At 42.3% G+C, this 21,059-nt stretch overlaps 1 protein-coding gene across 4 annotated transcripts in view; it reads right to left on the bottom strand.

Annotated features, from left to right (window-relative positions):
- Positions 1–21,059, bottom strand: part of LOC134342456 (CSC1-like protein 2) — a 211,216-nt gene that overhangs the window by 62,072 nt on the left and 128,085 nt on the right. For all 4 annotated transcript variants that reach the window (XM_063040606.1, XM_063040605.1, XM_063040607.1 and 1 more), the window contains 6 exons: positions 17,728–17,779; positions 14,898–15,006; positions 13,034–13,104; positions 12,580–12,660; positions 10,647–10,758; positions 8,933–9,066 (listed from right to left, as the gene is read on the bottom strand). In XM_063040606.1, the coding sequence (XP_062896676.1) occupies positions 8,933–9,066; positions 10,647–10,758; positions 12,580–12,660; positions 13,034–13,104; positions 14,898–15,006; positions 17,728–17,779 (559 nt within the window). The remainder of the gene's footprint in view (positions 1–8,932; positions 9,067–10,646; positions 10,759–12,579; positions 12,661–13,033; positions 13,105–14,897; positions 15,007–17,727; positions 17,780–21,059) is intronic.

Raw genomic sequence — 21,059 nt, forward strand, 5'->3', positions numbered from 1 at the left:
GGAAGGACACTACCATTGAGCTTTTACTGGTTGGCTGCCGTTGACTACTGGTGTTCTACAGAGGTCAGCACTCATTTTTATGTTATATGTTAATGATTTTGATGATGTTATTGATCACTTTGTGGCCAAATTTGTGGCAGATACGAAGATAGGTGGAGGGGCAGGTAGTGTTGAGGAAGCAGGGAGTCTGCAGACGGCCTTAGACAGATTGGGAGAATGAGCAAAAAAAAAGTGACAGATAGAATATAGTGTAGGAAATTGTATGGTCATACACTTTGCTAGAAGGAATAAAGGTGTAGACTATTTCCTAAGTGGTCTGTGTCCCTTATCTAAGAAAAGATGTGCTGGCATTGGAGAGGATCCAGAGGTTGTTCACGAGAATGATTCCAGGAATAAATGCGTTAACTTATAAAGGGAGTTTGATGGCTGTGGGCCTGTACTCACTGAACTTTAGAAGGGGTGGGGGGTGGAGAAAGGATCTCACGGAAACTTATTGAATACTGAAAGGTCTAGATTGAGTGAATGTGTAGAGGACGTTTCTTATAGTGGAGGAATCTATGACCTGAGGCCACAGCTTCAGAATAGTGGGACATCTGTTTAGAATAGAGATGAGAAGGAATGTCTTTAGCTAGAAGGTGGTGAATCTGTGGAAGTCATTGCCACATATGGTTGTGGAGTCCAAGTCACTGGGTACATTTAAAGTGCAGGTTGATAGGTTCTTGACTTGCAAGCGTGTTGAAGGTTATGGAGTCTGACTTCCGGTCAAGATGACAATCGTTTAGTCACTAAAAGCTATCGCTTCTATTTCTTATCTCCCCACTCCTTCTCTCCCTTTCTTTTACTCCAAACTGTTAAACATTTTATTCTCCCTCCTGCCTGCGAATACGCCTGTTTTACAATGGCTTCAAAGACTACCAAATCAGGGAAAAAAGAAGTTCCAGTGGCCAGCTTCTCCGGCGAAAACATGATCTTGATATTAGAACATCACCAACAGGAGATAATTAATGAATATAAGTCTTCTTTCAGTTTGTTGGAATCGAAATTGGATCAAATTAAGTCCAAAGTGGAGGATCATGCCCAACGTTTATCACATCTCAAGTTTGCCACAGATGATTTAGACTGCCGTTTTAAAGAGTTAGAAAATGTTTGTTCCAGCTTGAGAGATCATAACAGCAAGCTAATATCCAAAGTTACCGAGCTAGAAAGTCAGAGAAGACATCAAAATCTACGTATTCTCCGCTTGCCAGAGGCTATCGAAAGTGGATCCCCTGCCGAATTTTTCTCCACTTTGCTACGTGAGATTTTTGGGAACGACATAATTTCGACCCCGCTTGAGATAGACAGAACTCATCATACCTTAGCACCTAAGCTGGAGCACAAGCCACGTCCTGTAATTATTCGTTTTCATCACTACCAGGTTAAAGATCTCTTGATTAAAGAAGCCAGTTGGAGAGGGAAGTTGGAATACAAGGGTCAATCAATTCGTGTTGTCAAGGACTATGCTCCCCAAGTTCTGAGTCTGTGAGCTGAGTATAAAGGAGTCATGAAAGAACTATATAATCGCGGATTCAGGCCTTCCCTTCGATTTCCAGCTCACCTCCAAATATCTCTTACTAGTGGAGGCAAAAAGTGGTTTAACTCGGCTACAGAAGCTCAGAAATTTATCGACAACCTCCTTGTTACTTTGAGTCCCTCAGATTCAGTTTGATTACTTACACTGGTGGAGAAGTACATTTTTTTCCCCTCCTCTCTTTTTCCCGATCTTTCTTTCTTAAGTCAGTAAATTTTTTTTCATAGTTTCTCGTGGGTAGGTCACTGGGTAAAGTCTGTTTACTTGTTTTTTATATTTTTTCTTAAATACTAGTTCATATCTGTTTTTTGGATTATTACCTTGAGTTAAGCTTAACAAATTGTGGTCGAATTGTTTTTCTTTTCATTATGTATAACTTTAGTTTGTAGTGCTAAAAGTTTTCTGTTTTTTAATTGATAATAAGATGGAGCTAATGACAATGTTAAAAGACAGGAAACAACAGGAATTCTGCAGATGCTGGAAATTCAAGCAACACACATAAAAGTTGCTGGTGAACGCAGCAGGCCAGGCAGCATCTCTAGGAAGAGGTACAGTCGACGTTTCAGGCCGAGACCCTTCGTCAGGACTAACTGAAGGAAGAGTGAGTAAGGGATTTGAAAGTAGGAGGGGGAGGGGGAGATCCAAAATGATAGGAGAAGACAGGAGGGGGAGGGATGGAGCCAAGAGCTGGACAGGTGATAGGCAAAAGGGATACGAGAGGATCATGGGACAGGAGGTCCGGGAAGAAAGACGGGGGGGGGGACCCAGAGGATGGGCAAGGGGTATAGTCAGAGGGACAGAGGGAGAAAAAGGAGAGTGAGAGAAAGAATGTGTGTATAAAAATAAGTAACAGATGGGGTACGAGGGGGAGGTGGGCATTAGCTGAAGTTAGAGAAGTCGATGTTCATGCCATCAGGTTGGAGGCTACCCAGACGGAATATAAGGTGTTGTTCCTCCAACCTGAGTGTGGTTTCATCTTTACAGTAGAGGAGGCCGTGGATAGACATGTCAGAATGGGAATGGGATGTGGAATTAAAATGTGTGGCCACTGGGAGATCCTGCTTTCTCTGGCGGACAGAGCGTAGGTGTTCAGCAAAGTGGTCTCCCAGTCTGCGTCGGGTCTCGCCAATATATAAAAGGCCACATCGGGAGCACCGGACGCAGTATATCACCCCAGCCGACTCACAGGTGAAGTGTTGCCTCACCTGGAAGGACTGTTTGGGGCCCTGAATGGTGGTAAGGGAGGAAGTGTAAGGGCATGTGTAGCACTTGTTCCACTTACACGGATAAGTGGATAAGTGCCAGGAGGGAGATCAGTGAGGAGGGATGGGGGGGATGAATGAACAAGGGAGTTGCGTAGGGAGCGATCCCTGCGGAATGCAGAGAGAGGGGAGGAGGGAAAGATGTGCTTAGTGGTGGGATCCCGTTGGAGGTGGCGGAAGTTACGGAGAATAATATGTCGGACCCGGAGGCTGGTGGGGTGGTAGGTGAGGACCAGGGGAACCCTATTCCTAGTGAGGTGGCGGGAGGATGGAGTGAGAGCAGATGTACGTGAAATGGGGGAGATGCGTTTAAGAGCAGAGTTGATAGTGGAGGAAGGGAAGCCCCTTTCTTTAAAAAAGGAAGACATCTCCCTCGTCCTAGAATGAAAAGCCTCATCCTGAGAGCAGATGCGGCGGAGACCGAGGAATTGTGAGAAGGGGATGGCGTTTTTGCAAGAGACAGGGTGAGAAGAGGAATAGTCCAGATAGCTGTGAGAGTCAGTAGGCTTATAGTAGACATCAGTGGATAAGCTGTTTCCAGAGACAGAGACAGAAAGACAGGAAGTTGGGTTATGGGGTAACTTTTTTTTGAAGAGCTTGCTGCTGTTTTTCGGTAGCTCTCTTGCCGTGGGGTGCGGGGGTGGGGAGGGAACTCTAATGCCAATATTATTTATAGAACCTTTAGATATTTGTATTATTCAGGATATATTTCTGTCCTGTTTTTCTAGTCTTATGCTTTTGCCCTAGAGCTGTTACACGAATTTCTGATAATGCTTTTGCCTACTATCCTCTATCTTTTTTTTTAGTCTGTTAAATTTTGTAAACTGGAATGTTGAGGGATTGAACCATCCTCTTAAGAGAAGGAAGGTGTTTTCACATCTTAAACAGCTTAACACAGCAACTGCTTTTTTGCAAGAAACACATTCGCAGTTCTGATAACTCTCGTCTCATGTCAAGATGGGTGGGGCAGCACTTCCATTCTACTTTTCACACTAAAGCCGGGGGGGGGGGGGTCTCAATTCTTATAAATCAAAATGTTCCCTTTGAGCTTCATAACAAAGTATCTCATACAAATGGTCATTTTATTATTGTCTCGGGGAAATTATGTAACACATTGGTAGTCTTGGCTAATTTATATGCTCCCAATTTGGATGATGTGGAGTTTTTTGATCGTTTTTTTCTCTTTATTGCCTGAGCTGAGTCCAGATTCTCTCATATTGGGTGGCGATTTTAATTGTTGGTTAGATCCAGTTTTGGATCGATTATCCTCTGTTCCTAGACTACCAAGTAAATCTGCTTTATCAATTCAGTCTTTCCTTTCCATTTATGATATCTCTGATGTATGGCATTTTCTCCATCCAAATGAGAGAGACTACTCTTTTTTTTCACATGTCCATCTCACTTTCACTAGAATTGATTATTTTTTAATTGATAATCAGCTCATTCCATCTGTTCGCTCGTGACTATCAGAGTATTGATTTCAGATCACGCCCCAGTCACCCTGTCTATAATTCATCCTGGTTTCCCCCAAATGAATAAGCATTGGCGTTTTAATCCAACCCTGTTGTCAGATAATGATTTTGTAAAATTTATGGAGGACCAGATAACTTTTAAAAAAAAATACTAACATGTCATCTGAAACCTCAAGTCAGGTTGTTTGGGATGCTATGAAAGCATATCTAAGGGGTGAAATAATTTCACGTACTGTGAATTTGAAAAGAAAGACCCATAAAGAGCAATTAGATCTGGTCAATCAAATTAAAGCAACAGACCAAAAATCCAGAGTTGTATAAGAAATGAGTGGAACTTCAAACTAAGTTTAACCTTATTTCCACTCACCCAATTAAATGCCAATCTTTGGAAAGTAAGAGCCATGGTGATAAATCTGGTAAATTTTTAGTTAACCAACTAAGACGCTCTAGAGCTAAACAACATATTACAAACATTCGAATGGGAAATGGGAATATACCTTTTCTGAATCCTTTTTAATAACTTTTTGTTTGTGTATAGAGGAGCGGAGTTAATGACAAACAATGATCTTAACCGATGAAATATGGCAACCTAGTCTTTGTTTTGTTTTGTTTTTTTTTTAAGTGTAAGGGGTAAAAACTTTATTCTGAATCTTTTTCATGTTCAATTATTGAGAGATTGGGAGGTTTAAATTAAATATGTTACTTGGAGTCTGTGTCTGTATATAGACATACTTTATTGATCCCAGGGGAAAATTGGTTTTCGTTACAGTTGCACCATAAATAATAAATAGTAATAGAACCATAAATAGTTAAATAGTAATATGTAAATTATGCCAGTAAATTATGAAATAAGTTCAGGACCAGCCTATCAGCACAGGGTGTCTGACCCTCCAAGGGAGGAGTTGTAAAGTTTGATGGCCACAGGCAGGAATGACTTCCTATGATGCTCTGTGTTGCATCTTGGAGGAATGAGTCTCTGGCTGAATATACTCCTGTGCCCACCCAGTACATTATGTAGTGGATGGGAGACATTGACCAAGATGGCATGCAACTTAGACAGCATCCTCTTTTCAGACACCGCCGTGAGAGAGTCCAGTTCCATCCCCACAACATCACTGGCCTTATGCATAAGTTTGTTGATTCTGTTGGTGTCTGCTATGCTCAGCCTGCTGCCCCAGCACACAACAGCAAACATGATGGCACTGGCCACCACAGACTCGTAGAACATCCTCAGCATCGTCCGGCAGATGTTAAAGGACCTCAGTCTCCTCAGGAAATAGAGACGGCTCTGACCCTTCTTGCAGACAGCCTCAGTTAACTGTTATTAATGTAATCCCGATCTCTTTGTATCATTATCGTTGTTATGCTTATCAATTTGAAACTCAATTTAAAAAATTGAAAAAGGGAAGTGGGAATATTACCTTGAATCATTCTGAAATTAAAGACAGATTCAAGAATTACTCTTCTCGACTCTACACCTGAATCTTTAAATGATAATATTTCTGTCGAGCATTTTTAAAATAGTTTAAATATTCCTACGCTTTCTCCTGATCTCAAAGCAAAACTGAATGAGCTATTATCATTAGAGTAAATATCCTCAGCTATCTCTGTATTGCAGTCTGGTAAATCTCCTGGACCTGATGGGTTCTCTGTAGAATCCTATAAATCATTTTCCTCACTGCTGTCGCCTCAACTAATTTTAGTTTTATCCGACTCGTTTAAACAAGTTACCAGATTCATTTAACGAGGCATGTATCATTCTTTTAGCGAAAAAAGGCAAAGATCCATCAGTGTGTTCTTTGCATAGGCCGATTTCCTTGCTAAATGTTGATGTTAAAATTTTGGCTGAAGTTTTGGCCCGCAGATTGGAGAACATTCTACCTTTAATTATTTCTGAAGACCAAACTGGTTTTATTAAAAATAGTCTCCTCTTTTTTAATATACATTGTTTATTTAATATCTTATACTTACCTTCAGCTGAGATTCCTGAATGTGTCATTTCTCTAGACGCGGAGAAAGCGTTTGATCGTGTGGAGTGGTATTATCTTTTCTCGGTTTCAGAAAAATTTGATTTTGGACGAAGTTTTATTACATGGATTAAATTGTTATATTCGCACCTCACTGTTTCTGACTTGACAACTCTCATCAATCCCAACCTTTCAATCTTAAATGTGGCACCCGGCAAGGGTGTCCTTTAAGTCCCTTACTTTTTGATCTGGCTATAGAGCCAATGACGATTGCGTTTCATAGCTGTGCTGAATTGGGGGGTGGGTGTTGAGCACAAAGTCTCTCTTTATGCTGATGATCTTTTGCTTTTTATATCAAATCCGACTACCTCCTTATCCCCAATGTTTTCACTTCTTAACAAATTTAGCCAGCTTTCCGGATACAAACTTAATTTACATAAGAGTGAACTCTTTCCAATAAACAGAGAAGCACAAATATTAGGATTTCATAACCTCCCTTTTAAAGTAGTAAATAATCAATTTACTTCCCTTGTCATTACAGTAACAAGGAACTATAAGCGTCTTTTTGGAGAAAATTTATCTAATCTTTTAAATCATACAAAACAGAGTCTAGTACAGTGGTAACCTGTCTATGTCTCTGATAGGTCGAATTATTGTTGTTAAAATGTACATCCTTCCTAAATTTTTATACTTATTTCAATCTTTACCGATTTTTATTTCTAAAGCTTTTTTTGACTTGTTAGATTCTATTATTTTGTCCTATCTATGGAAGGGCAAACGTCCTAGACTAAATAAAACTCACCTTCAAAAACCTAAAAGGGTAGGTGGTATGGCCTTGCCGAATTTTCGTTTATGTTCCTGTGCAGCCAACATACGTTGTCTTATCTTTTGGTCTTACTTTTATAATCAGTCTAACTGCCCAGCATGGGTGGCAATGGAGTTGAACTCTTATAAGAATCTCTCCATTCCCACACTTCTTGGATCCGCACTTCCTTGCCATCTGCCTAAATCAATTGTTAATCCTGTCATCAGACAAACTTGAGAATATGGGCTCAGTTTTGAAAATATAATGGTCTTCACGGTTTCTCTCTCTCTAGTCCTATTCTACATAATCATCCTTTTCAGCCTTCTATGCAGGAATTCACATTTCAAGACCCGCACAGAAAGGACATTAGGTGCTTTGAAGATCTTGTCATAGACAATCACTTTGCAGCTTTTGAATAACTGTCTGTAAAGTTCAACCTACCCAACACTCATTTCTTCAGATATCTCCAAATTAGACATTTTATCAACCCTTTAATACCAAACTTTTCGGAGGTACCTAATAAAAATGTTGTGGACTTGTTTCTTCGTATGAACCCATCGGGTAAAGGTTTAATATCTATTTGAGATATGTTAGTGATTTTGAAGCGAGCCCCCTTTGACAAAATTAAAACTGCTTGGGAGCATGATTTAAATTTTCCTCAGTCCGACGAGGTTTGGGATTCAATTCTCAAGTCAGTTAATTCAACTTCTTTATGTGCTCGCCACTGCCTTTTACAGTTCAAGGTTGTACCCAGGGCTCATATGTCTAAAACTGAATTATCGCGGTTCTATCCTGATATTAGTCCCTGTTGTGACAAGTGTAAAGGGGGCGAGGCTTCCCTTATTCATATGTACTGGGCTTGTCCTAGTTTGGAGAAATTCTGGAGAGATGTCTTTTTAACTTTATCCCATATACTTAATTGCTATTTGGAACCTAACCCCCGATTGCTCTTTTTGGCACCTCAGGAGAAGTTGACACGCATCTGAGTCTGACTAAACATCGTATATTGTCTTTTGCCTCTCTTTTGGCCAGATGTGCAGTCCTTCTTAAGTGGAGAGATGTTGCCCCACCCACTCATGCTCAATGGCTCGGAGACATTATGTCCTGCTTAGACCTTGAAAAGATTCATTATTCACTTCTTAATTCAGACAAAGTTCCAAAGGGTGTGGGGACCTTTTCTTGAATATTTTCATAATTCCTGTTTAGATTAAGGGTTTATCCCTCCTTTTTTTTCCCTTTTGCATTTAAATCCCTTACTTCCAACTTCTTTTGGTTAAGACACAGTCTTTTTTTGATGTGTAAACATATTATAGCTTAGGTAGCAGGCAATATACCTTCTTTTTATAAATACAGCTCTGTGGTGATAAAAGTTCTGATTAACTTTTCTATATATCGTAAGGCTGGCTTGGAGTTGGGTAGTGGGAGGGTGGGGTGGTAACTAACTTCATACAATTCTACTATGGGAGCTTTTCCTTAACTGTTATGAGCTGTACATTTGATATGGTTGTTTTGCACTGTATAAACCTCTTTTTTTAAACTGTTTTTTTGTTGTTGCATTGTAAAATAAAAAAGGTTATGGGGTGAAGGCAGGAGAATGGGGATGAGAGGAATAATAAATCAGCTACATTGGAATAGCAGAGCAGACTCAATGGGCCAAATTTTGCTAATTTGCGAAAATGAGCTAATTTTGCTCCTGTGTGTTATGGTTTAATTATTCTTGCCACGCGCTATCATTTGTTTCCATGAGACATCTACATTTGAACAGCTCAGATTTGCAAAATATCCAGAATGTCCCTACAGATGCAAAGATAGGCTGTGCACATTCATGAAGTTCAGGATTTATAAGACCGACTCACCGAGCTGCTGCTGCTTCATCATGGAATGTTACAAAAGCCATGCCAAGTGGTTTCTCATACACTTTTCCCCTCTCTTTTGTGTATTCCTCATTAAGTTTCTGTTCCAATTTGGTGTAATATTCCACTGCATTTTCCTGTAGAAAGAAAATGTTTGCCTTAACTATAGACAAGAAATTACTGTTGGAAACAAGTTCCTAAATACTTTGCTGAAGGTAAGCTCATTGGCTTTGCATTCACATATTGGTAATGCCATTAATTCATACTAAGAACACCAAGGTCTCCTATCTCACTAAGGTTATCGACAGTGAAAATAAGCAGCAGGGATTACATGTAATTCAGGCTACGTCCACACTAGACCAGATAAATCTGCAACCAAAACTTTTTCTCTTCGTTTTGACCCTCCGTCCACAATGAAACGGCGTTTTCCTCCCCTGAAAATGGAGATTTTCAGAAACGCTCTTCAGAGCGAATAAATCTGAAAACTCCTAATATCCGGCGTAGTGTGTACGGGGTAACCAGCTATTTTTAAAACCGCTGTCATGACGTGCCGGAACAAATGGTGGCGACAGCTTGGCATTTCATTGTTTTCTTGAACGCAAACTCCAACACCACAACAATATCTGACAATAGATGTGTAACAGCCTAATGTAACATTGCATGGAAATACAAGATAACACTGATGCAGACATGTTTTATACATTTAACAAGGTGCTTTATTAATGTATTGCTTGTGCAAACATTCAATAAATGCAATTGTCACTTTTGCCCAGTAACTTGTTCTATTGCACATGTTAAATACAGCAAAATAATACACAAAGACATGGCAAAAGTAAAGGCAAACAAATGAAGTAACAGCAAATTTCACTTTTGCCCAGTAACAAGCCTTATTGCATTTAGTTGTAGCTGTTGTCCCTTTCATCGGTGAAGAGACTATGGCTGTAGGAAATGTTTCTGGACAAATGCGCACCAAGTCTTTTGTTTGGCAATTTCCTTTTAAGTTTTTCTAGTCTGTAACTGGACAAACGCGCACCAAGTATACTGCTTCCTCTTCGCTTGTTTTCTGTAGATGTGTCCTGCGCATGCCCAGTAGGAGGAGATTCACCCAAATATTCATTTTAATGTGGATGAAGGTATTTTCAAAAACGCCTGGTGTGGACGCCTGTCATTCTTACGCAAAACTGGCATTTTCAAACTCATACTCTCAGTCGCTTCACGCCACAGAAACCAGCATAAGCACCAGTCTGATGGGCCACAAGGCTCGGGACAGAATAACTTTTAACAATTTTTGAGAGGTATCTCAAACCTGGTTGCTTTCTCTTCCACGTGGCAACAGGATCACACTCTATACCGATGCAACATGAGGCCAGTCTTTCTAGAAGAGTTTGCAGAGAAAGAATGTTTACAAGCAACAAATAATGTACTGGAGGAATTCAGAAGGTCAAGCAGCACCTCTGTGAGGAAAGGGTTAGGACAATTCCTCCCCCCCCCCCACAGATGCTGCTTGCCCCGCTGAGTCCTTCCAGTACATTGTTTGCTGTTCCAAATTCTAGCATCTGCAGTCTTGTGTGCCCCTCTCTAGCATATTTACAAAGTAGTTATTGACTCTTGCCTAATGCCAGCACCAGCCCATTTTCTTATAGGGTACGACTGAGATCCTTCTCAAAATACATCTGTTCAGTAAGAACTGGCTTCTTGTCAAAACTAGTTCACCTACCTGCTCGCAGCCTTTGACAACACAACAGCACAGTTGTCCACAGGGCTTGGGATTAATCATGACTGGTGTTTCCTCTTTAGAATAGTACACTCTGCTACGCTTAGCTTTTCTCCTGAAGTGCAGAGTAGAACAAATAAAATGAATAAAATGAGAGTGTATGTACAATGGCATAGTAGGACACATCACTAAAACTTAGAATATTTGCAACATTAACATCAACTGCTAACCCTCGCTGTAAAATACAATGGGATCTACAATTCTTTGAATTTGCTCCACAGAAGCAGAGTAAACCTTCTGAGGCATGGGGCCTGCACAAAAAATAAATATGTTGGACTGGTCACCAAGGCAGAGTTCAAATTCCACCATGCAAGCTGGGAAAGTCATTATAAGAAGCAGGCGGTTAGCATTCCATTTCCAAGAAAGTGGTTATAGAAGTTGCCATGTGGTAAAAAGCCAACTATCTTTCAAGGAAAGGAAACAATCAATTCACTTTGAAGCTATTACTGCATAACAAGATCTGACAAAGGTCAGCAGCTTGCTTGGAAATGCTGGATGTCCCTGACAAAGTGGCTGGCACTTCTCAATCCAAACGGCACAGTTTTAAGACTCAAGGCCCCCACATCTAACATGGCAAAATACATAATACAATTGAACCTTTGTATTAAATGGGTTCATTCACATTTGGAAATTTGATGGCATTTACAAACACTATGGTTCAGCAAGATTTTACTTGATTGATTAGACATGTAAACTACAAGGTCTGCTACACAAGATGTTTCCTTAAACCTGGAACTATTCAGAAATGGCATTAATGACTTGCACCCAAAGCAACAGATTACATCAGATTTCTTATTCTTATTTGGTTTAAGGATGACTTGCTTCAATTCTGACCTTTTAGCTTCTGAGATAGCTAATGAAGACAATGTGGGAATTTCCAGAGGATAGGCGGGTAAGTTTGTGAGGGGGCGTCTTCCTTCTGCCTCTTCTGCATGGCTTCTGTGTTCTTTTGCATGGCCCATCATGGGCCCTGATACCACACAGAACACTGGCTTGTTACTGTGCACTTCAAGTTCAAACACATAAAGTAATTACCCCCACTGTACTTTAAAAATGTGCTCCAGAAGCAATGAATGAAAGGCTGGCCATGAGACACTGTTAGGTGGGCTTAATCGCTTGGTACAATGAATTCAGGCACTGCTGGGGACTAGCAGCAGCTGTTCTTTGTTGACAGACTGTCCATCCCATTGGTCTCTCCAATCTTCTCCTCTTTTATGTGACAATAGATCTTGTCTCATCCTCTGTTTTGCTTTATAGCTCTTTCTTAGGAATACTTTGCTGAAACACACTCTCAAAAGACAGTAAATATTGTTGAACATGTCACTACAGAGGAATCTCCAGGTTGAGAAGAGCTGTGCAGCCATGTAGAGGAGATGGCAGATACCATCACAACCAACAAGTGGTGATCAGAGACTCTGTTGGATCCGGATAGCCTATTGACAAAATAACTGGGTGCTGTCAATTCCAAAAATGGTCCACACTCAGTGCTGCCCAGGGTCCAATCTTAAGTCCTGTATTTCTTTACCAAATGGCTGCATTGCTGACCATAATGCCTAACAGCAGCCCTAAGTAGGTAACCTCTCTCCACACAGTAACTCCCTTTAGCCCTCATGCCATTAGTGCTCCCACTCCACAGCATGCATCCTGAGTGTAAAGCAAGGTGCCAGGATACCACGGCCACCAAGTGGATGTTGTTAGATTAATTAAAATGGCTTCATGTGATCTGACACAATACAAAGTAACAGGTATTTAAATATACCTTCAGAAACCAACAAGTTTATAGTTTGAATAAACATATCAAATAGTAATTAACATAAGAGCGAGGTAGAGAATTAACTACTGTACTATCAGAAGAGAAAGATGATAGGTCACTTACCGGTCTGCATTGAGACGCATTAGCCTTGCCACATTATAACAGAGACGGACTTCATAAACTGGACAGTTTGGGTAAGCTTCCCTGAAATATACACAGCATCAAATCATCTAAGGCAAAGATCACTGTCCAATTTATTGTTTTAAATTTCAAACCAACTATCTGCACCAACTTTTACACTCCTGATTCATGAACTAAAATAATTAGTTCAGTCTCTCATTCATTTCCATTTGATTGGGAAATCTTTCAGACTGAATCAACCTGAGAAAATGAACGGCTACATCGAATGACTTACACCTATATCGAAGGTCACATCAAGTTTGATCAGATTATTTTTGTACGATGAGACAGAGAAGTTAGCTGTGGGCAATGCCTTTCACGTATGTATGGATTTTCATAAAACATTTCATCCATCACTTAAGCTCATCAATAGTAACACAGCTGAAATTGTACTTACTGAAAATGTTGTTTTATTTTCTCAGGTTCAGCATATTTTGATAATCCATTTATAAATAAAGTGCGTTTTACCTACAAAAAACAGACACTTAAAATGTCAATTTTTTCAAATCAATTGGTCATTTCAAACAGCCGTTTAAAACTACATTTCTTTGTCCTCTGATTTAGATGTGGCTCATCACAAACTGTAATGGCAATTGTGAAACCATGGATCTCCTTTCTCTGGGAGAATCAGATTACTGCGTATTCTTAAAACATTTACAGCCCTCTGGAGGTGTGGGTGCCCTCCAGTTTTCAGCTGTCTAGGCTTTAGGCTCTGGAATTCTTCCCTAAATCACTTACTGTGTCTCCTAAAAAGGGGGTACTTAAATGGTCTCATGCAGCTAGCTCTTTTGCATCAGGGTCAAATATGATCACTCCATATTAAAAACACTGTAAATGATCGCTGTTGGTGTTAGATGAAGGAAAAGAACAGAAGTTAGACATTTTCCATAAATGAAGAGCTCAGAAGGGAGGCAGGCTGAGTAATTATTTGCAATTTTAGAACACAGAACAGTGCACCAAAAGAACAGACCTCTTGATCTACAAAACTGTGCTGAACTAACTAAACATATTCCAATGTTCTAACTAATCTCTTCTGCTTACATAACATTCATATCCCTCCATTCTCTGCACATCCATGTGCTTAAGAGCCTCTTAAACACCTCTATTATACTTGCCTCCATTATTACCTCTGGCAGAACATTCCTGGCACCCACCTCTGTGTAAAAGTCACCTTTGAACTTACGCCCTTCTCAGCTTTAATGCATACATTCTAGTGTTAGACATATTGACCTTGGGGAAAATGTTACTGGCTGTCTACTCTATGCATGCCTCTCATAATCAATACCATTGTTGATGTATGGTCCAATGGTCACACATATTAATATTTAGTTTAGATAATAAAGCTATGGTCAGGAAGAAACCAAATATTGCAGCTTCTGCTTATTATGTTCAAATGTTTGAAACAACAATAGAGCCCAAGGTTATTTCTTGAAAAGTGCTCCAATTAACTCACAGAGTCTGTAACCAACCAGTGAAGGTTCAGGACTTTGTATTTCATAAATTTGAGAGGACATGCTATGGTAGCACTTCAAGGATTTGGGCTTGATTCTGATCTCAGATGCAGTGTGGAGCTGGCATGTTCTTTATGTGTAGGTTTCAAATGGTGTTCTGGTTTCCTCCCACACTCCATCAGCTGATAGGTTAAGAGGCCTCTGTGGTCTGCCTCTTAGTGTAGGTAGATGGCAAGAGAGAGGGGAAGGATACATATATACTGTATGTTGAAGGACTAAGGGAAAAGTGATTGATGGGACACAATGGAAGAGGGCCTCCTTGTGTTGTTACAAACCTGTTATGTCTCAAGTTAGACAGCAGGATGTGCTGCTGAGCACATACTTAGACTACCCACAAGAATCTGTACCTAATGCCTGCCTGGAGGAAGCAGGTTAATTTATAATTTCTTGTACTTTCAGCCTTTTTATTTTTACCAAATATTTTCAGGAAAAAAATTGTCTATTTGCAATTCTGCTGAACTTGCCTGACAGCATTTCCTCCTGGACCCTTCCCAAGCCATAAACAACACCTGCCCTTTCAATTAAATGACATGCCTTGATTTGCACTGGGTACTGTAGGAAGCAGAACAGTTGGGCAATTGACCTCAGTTGTCAAATGGAGGCTCAGTTGCAGCTATTGATTTCTTAATGTACTGGAGAAACTAATAGTGCAACAGAACTTGACCAACCAGATCTCAATCAATTGGCTAATAGCAACTGGCCCACCGCAAAAGTCTAACGGTTTCAAGAATACCTCATCACAACACTTACCAAATCATCCTCTTTGTAGTGCATTTTTGAAGTGTGTCGCCTCATGCTATAGACAGTGAGAAGCAGATACAGAAAAGAGAAGACGGTATGGAGCCAGAGCAAATTATTCCTTTATTAAAAACAAAATAGATTACAGGGATGAGTCAAAGGTACAAGCAATGCCAAACAAACAGATTGAAAGACCATTCAAACTCAAAACAAAATCCATAATAACCGAAAGGGTCAACGTAGCAAAGCCATTTTTAAATCCATATCCTCACCTTGACATTGTGGATGTTCACTGATTTTTTAAAAATATTAAATAGAACTTTGATTTGTTGTTCCCAAATACCAGGCTGCCTCTTTCCCAAGATGTTTCAGTTCATTCTGCACTTTAATTGACCCCTGATCCCAATTTTAAATCAATGCTGGGAGATTGCACCTGAAGTAGGTGGCTGGGACGGATGTCTCATGTTTTATTGTCAAGGCTGGAGCAGGTAAATGAATTGAATCAAATCAACTTTATTTCTTACATTCTTCACATATATAAGGAGTAAATACCTTTACGTTGTCTCCATCTAAATGTGGAATGTGCAATCATAGCAATTTATAATAATTTATAATAAATAGAACAGTCAATGTAATCTGGAGTACAGTCAAGTCAGCCTGAGTTCATCAGTCTGATGGCCTGGTGGAAGCAGCTGTCCTGGAGCCTGTAGGTCCTGGCTTTTACGCGCGGTACCACTTCCTAGATGGTAGCAGATGGAATAGATTATGGTTGGGATGGCTTGGGTCCCCAGTGATCCTATGGGCCCTTTTTACACACCTATCCTTGTAAATGTCCTGAATCATGGGAAGTTCACAACTACAGATGCGCTGAGCTGTCCGCACCACTCTCTGCAGAGTCCTGTGATTAAGGGAGGTACAGTTCCCATACCAGGCAGTGATGCAGTCAGTCAGGGTGCTCTCAATTGTGCCCCTGTAGAAAGTTCTTAAGATCTGGGGGCCCATGCCAAACTTCCTCAACCATCTGAGATGAAAGAGGCACTGTTGTGCCTTTTTCACCACACAGTTGGTGTGTACAGACCATGTGAGGTCCCTAGGAACTTGAAACTTTTAAATCCCTCAACCCCAGATCCATTGATGTCAATAGAGGTTAGTCCATGACCATTCCTCCTGTAGTCCACACCCAGCTCCTTTGTTTTTGCGACATTGAGAGAGAGGCCGTTTTCTTGACACCATTGTGTCAGAGAGATGACTTCTTCCCTGTAGGCCACCGCATTATTGTTTGAGATAAGGCCCATCAATGTAGCGGTGTCAGCAAATTTAAATAGCAGATTGGAGCTGTGGGTGGTGATACAGTCATGGGTATACAGGAAGTAAAGGACGGGACTCAGTACGCAGCCCTGAGGGGCTCCTGTATTGAGAGTCAGAGGGTTGGAGGTGAGGGAGCCCACTCTTATAACTTGCTGGCGATCTGCCAGGAAGCCCAGGATCCAGCTGCACACGGCAGGGTCAAGGCCGAGGTCTCTGAGCTTCTTGTCAAGCCTGGATAGAACTATGGTGTTGAATGCTGAACTGTAGTCCAAGAGCAGCATTCTCACATAAGCATCCGTCTTCTTCAAATGTGTAAGGACGCTATGTAGATCAGTGGCTATTCTGTCATCTGTCGATCAAGTTGTGTCGGTAGGTGAATTGTAGGGGGTCCAGTTTGGGTGGTGGCAAGCTGAAGAGGTAATCCTTGACCACCCTCTCAAAGCATTTGCTTATTATTGAGGTGAGTGCGACAGGATGCCTTGGTCTTTTTTGGTTCAGGGACAATGGTGGATAATTTGAAGCAGGAGGGCACTCTACACTGGGAGATGGAGAGATTAAAAATGTCTGTAAACACACCTGCCAGTTGTGCTGCGCAGATCCTGAGTAATGACAACAGTTAACATGAGAGCAGGGCCATTACTGGATCCAACAACGTTAATAGCTCATTGAGTTATAACGTATCTCATGGGGAGGAGCTCCTCCCCACCCCCCCACCACTACAGTAACACACCTATAACCTGCTATTCAGCTGTATGGAAATGGAAATCCCAGATGATCAGCATCCAACTCACCAAGGCCCCAATCCCATGCCTCTTGGAGCTCCGCTGAGTTTAGAAAGGAGTGTGGGGAATCGGGGGGGGATGGGTGGTGCTGGTGATCTTACTTCTCCCAGATTTCTCTCATTCTACCTTTAACACACAGGGTTCACGTATTAAGACATTACAAGGTAGTTTAATAAAAAAGGATTGGGCAATTAATCAGAGTAACATCCAACAGGCATGGAAATCTGTTTGCAGGAAACTCCTGAAGATTCCAGATTTTTATTATACTGGGTGTCCCTTTCCTTGGTGTTAATAATAATAATGAGAAAAACGTTACTGCTTTACAGTGAGTCTTTAAAAAAAAATGTTATGCGTGTTCTCATTCCTTCCCAAGCAAACTGCTTAAAGAAGGACGAATTGAAACCTCTTGTGCAAGTCTAGGCTTGTGAATTTGCAGGGCAGGTAATATTACAAACTCTGCTATGAATAGGAAAGGTTTAGAAGGGTTAGCTTAGATGAGCATGTTGGTCAGCACGGACCAGTTGGACTAAAGATCCGGCTTCTGTATTGTATGACTCTATGATGATCTCCAGGCTTCGAAGAGGGAGGTAAGTGGTAGATATAATCAGCCTAGGCAATCACACAAAAAATGGCAGTTAATCCCCTGTGGAAAGTGCACAAGTTGGCAAGGACAATGAAACTCAACAGCCCAGTTAGCACACTGTGACTCTGAACTACATATGCTCATGAAACATTAAATCTACGACGCTTACCTAGAATTCAGGTTTGCTATAGTTGTCCGGCCAAAGCTGTATGGATTATTTTCTGAAAGAAGCAGAATTTTATTGTTTACATCACGTTCCGAGAGTAAAAGTTGTCACCAGAAACATTATAAGCTTATCGCTCTTAGTTTCTATTATATGACAGTATCTCAGAGACATTTCATACTCTACCTCTACTCAATATATCATTTCAGGCACAGACTGTTTAATTCTGACAAAGTCTACACCCTCTCCTCACCCAAACTATACCAATTAGCTCCTGTATTTTCTCTCCTCTTCCCCCTCCCATTAGGCAGAAGTTACAAAAGCCTGAAAGCATGGCCACCAGGCTCAAGGATAGCTTCTATCCTACTGTTACGAGTCAAGTGAATGGTTCCCTGGTATGACAAAATGGACTTTTGACTTCAAATCGATTTTATAATGGATTTGTATCTTCTTGTCTGGCTGCACTTTCTCTAACTGTTACACTTCACTTTGCAAACAACAGGAATTCTGCAGATGCTGGAAATTCAAGCAACATACATCAAAGTTGCTGGTGAACGCAGCAGGCCAGGCAGCATCTATAGGAAGAGGCGCAGTCGACGTTTCAGGCCGAGACCCTTCGTCAGGACTAACTGAAGGAAGAGTGAGTAAGGGATTTGAAAGCTGGAGGGGGAGGGGGAGATGCAAAATGATAGGAGAAGACAGGAGGGGGAGGGATGGAGCCGAGAGCTGGACAGGTGATAGGCAGAAGGGGATACGAGAGGATCATGGGACAGGAGGTCCGGGAAGAAAGACCGGGGGGGGGTGACCCAGAGGATGGGCAAGAGGTATATTCAGAGGGACAGAGGGAGAAAAAGGAGAGTGAGAGAAAGAATGTGTGCATTAAAAAGAGTAACAGATGGGGTACGAGGGGGAGGTGGGGCCTAGCGGAAGTTAGAGAAGTCAATGTTCATGCCATCAGGTTGGAGGCTACCCAGACGGAATATAAGGTGTTGTTCCTCCAACCTGAGTGTGGCTTCATCTTTACAGTAGAGGAGGCCGTGGATAGACATGTCAGAATGGGAATGGGATGTGGAATTAAAATGTGTGGCCACTGGGAGATCCTGCTTTCTCTGGCGGACAGAGCGTAGATGTTCAGCAAAGCGGTCTCCCAGTCTGCGTCGGGTCTCACCAATATATAAAAGGCCACATCGGGAGCACCGGACGCAGTATATCACCCCAGTCGACTCACAGGTCTTTACCATCCCCTCCGACCTTCAACTGTCGGAGGCAGAACGCTCTGTTCTCAGTAAGGGCCTCACGTTTGTCCCCCTTCGCCCACACCTCAGCGAGTTCCGTGTTCACCATGATGCGGAACTTTTCTTCCGCCGTCTCCGTCTCCGAGCCTACTTCTTCGGCAAGGACTCTTCCACCCCCACCGATGACCCCTTCTCCCGTCTTCATCCCTCCTCTTCTTCATGGACACCCCGCTCTGGTCTTCTGCCTGCTCTGGATCTCTTTATTGCCAACTGCCGACGGGACATCAACCGTCTCGACTTCACCGCACCTTGTCCCCATTCCAACCTCACTCCTTCGGAACGCTCTGCTCTCCACTCCCTCCGCACTAATCCTAACATTATTATTAAACCTGCTGATAAGGGGGGTGCTGTTGTAGTCTGGCGTACTGACCTCTACCTTGCCGAGGCACAGCGACAACTCGCGGATACCTCCTCTTATTTACCCCTCGATCGTGACCCCACTAAGGAGCACCAGGCCATTGTCTCCCACACTATCAACGACTTTATCCGCTCAGGGGATCTCCCATCCACTGCTACCAACCTTATAGTTCCCACACCCCGCACTTCCCGTTTCTACCTCCTACCCAAGATCCACAAACCTGCCTGTCCTGGCCGACCTATTGTCTCAGCTTGCTCCTGCCCCACCGAACTCGTTTCTGCATACCTCGACACTGTTTTATCACCCCTTGTTCAATCCCTTCCGACCTATGTTCGTGACACTTCTCACGCTCTTAAACTTTTCGATGATTTTAAGTTCCCTGGCCCCCACCGCTTTATTTTCACCATGGATGTCCAGTCCCTATATACTTCCATCCCCCATCAGGAAGGTCTCAAAGCTCTACGCTTCTTTTTGGATTCCAGACCTAATCAGTTCCCCTCTACCACCACTCTGCTCCGTCTAGCAGAATTAGTCCTTACTCTTAATAATTTCTCCTTTTGCTCCTCCCATTTCCTCCAAACTAAAGGTGTAGCTATGGGCACCCATATGGGTCCTAGCTATGCCTGCCTTTTTGTTGGGTTTGTGCAACAATCTATGTTCCGTGCCTATTCTGGTATCTGTCCCCCACTTTTCCTTCGCTACATCGACGACTGCATTGGCGCTGCTTCCTGCACGCATGCAGAACTCGTTGACTTTATTAACTTTGCCTCCAACTTTCACCCTGCCCTCAAGTTTACCTGGTCCATTTCTGACACCTCCCTCCCCTTTCTAGATCTTTCTGTCTCTGTCTCTGGAGACAGCTTATCCACTGATGTCTACTATAAGCCTACTGACTCTCACAACTATCTGGACTATTCCTCTTCTCACCCTGTCTCTTGCAAAAACGCCATCCCCTTCTCGCAATTCCTCCGTCTCCGCCGCATCTGCTCTCAGGATGAGGCTTTTCATTCTAGGACGAGGGAGATGTCTTCATTTTTTAAAGAAAGGGGCTTCCCTTCCTCCACTATCAACTCTGCTCTTAAACGCATCTCCCCCATTTCACGTACATCTGCTCTCACTCCATCCTCCCACCACCCCACTAGGAATAGGGTTCCTCTGGTCCTCACCTACCACCCCACCAGCCTCCGGGTCCAACATATTATTCTCCGTAACTTCTGCCACCTCCAACGGGATCCCACCACTAAGCATATCTTTCCCTCCCCGCCTCTCTCTGCATTCCGCAGGGATCGCTCCCTACACAACTCCCTTGTCCATTCATCCCCCCCATCCCTCCCCACTGATCTCCCTCCTGGCACTTATCCGTGTAAGCGGAACAAGTGCTACACATGCCCTTACACTTACTCCCTTACCACCATTCAGGGCCCCAAACAGTCCTTCCAGGTGAGGCATCACTTCACCTGTGAGTCGACTGGGGTGATATACTGCGTCCGGTGCTCCCGATGTGGCCTTTTATATATTGGTGAGACCCGACGCAGACTGGGAGACCGCTTTGCTGAACATCTACGCTCTGTCCGCCAGAGAAAGCAGGATCTCCCAGTGGCCACACATTTTAATTCCACATCCCATTCCCATTCTGACATGTCTATCCACGGCCTCCTCTACTGTAAAGATGAAGCCACACTCAG

This window comes from Mobula hypostoma, chromosome 2 (genome assembly GCF_963921235.1).
Source record: "Mobula hypostoma chromosome 2, sMobHyp1.1, whole genome shotgun sequence".
In the NCBI taxonomy this organism is placed as follows: Eukaryota; Metazoa; Chordata; class Chondrichthyes; order Myliobatiformes; family Myliobatidae; genus Mobula; species Mobula hypostoma.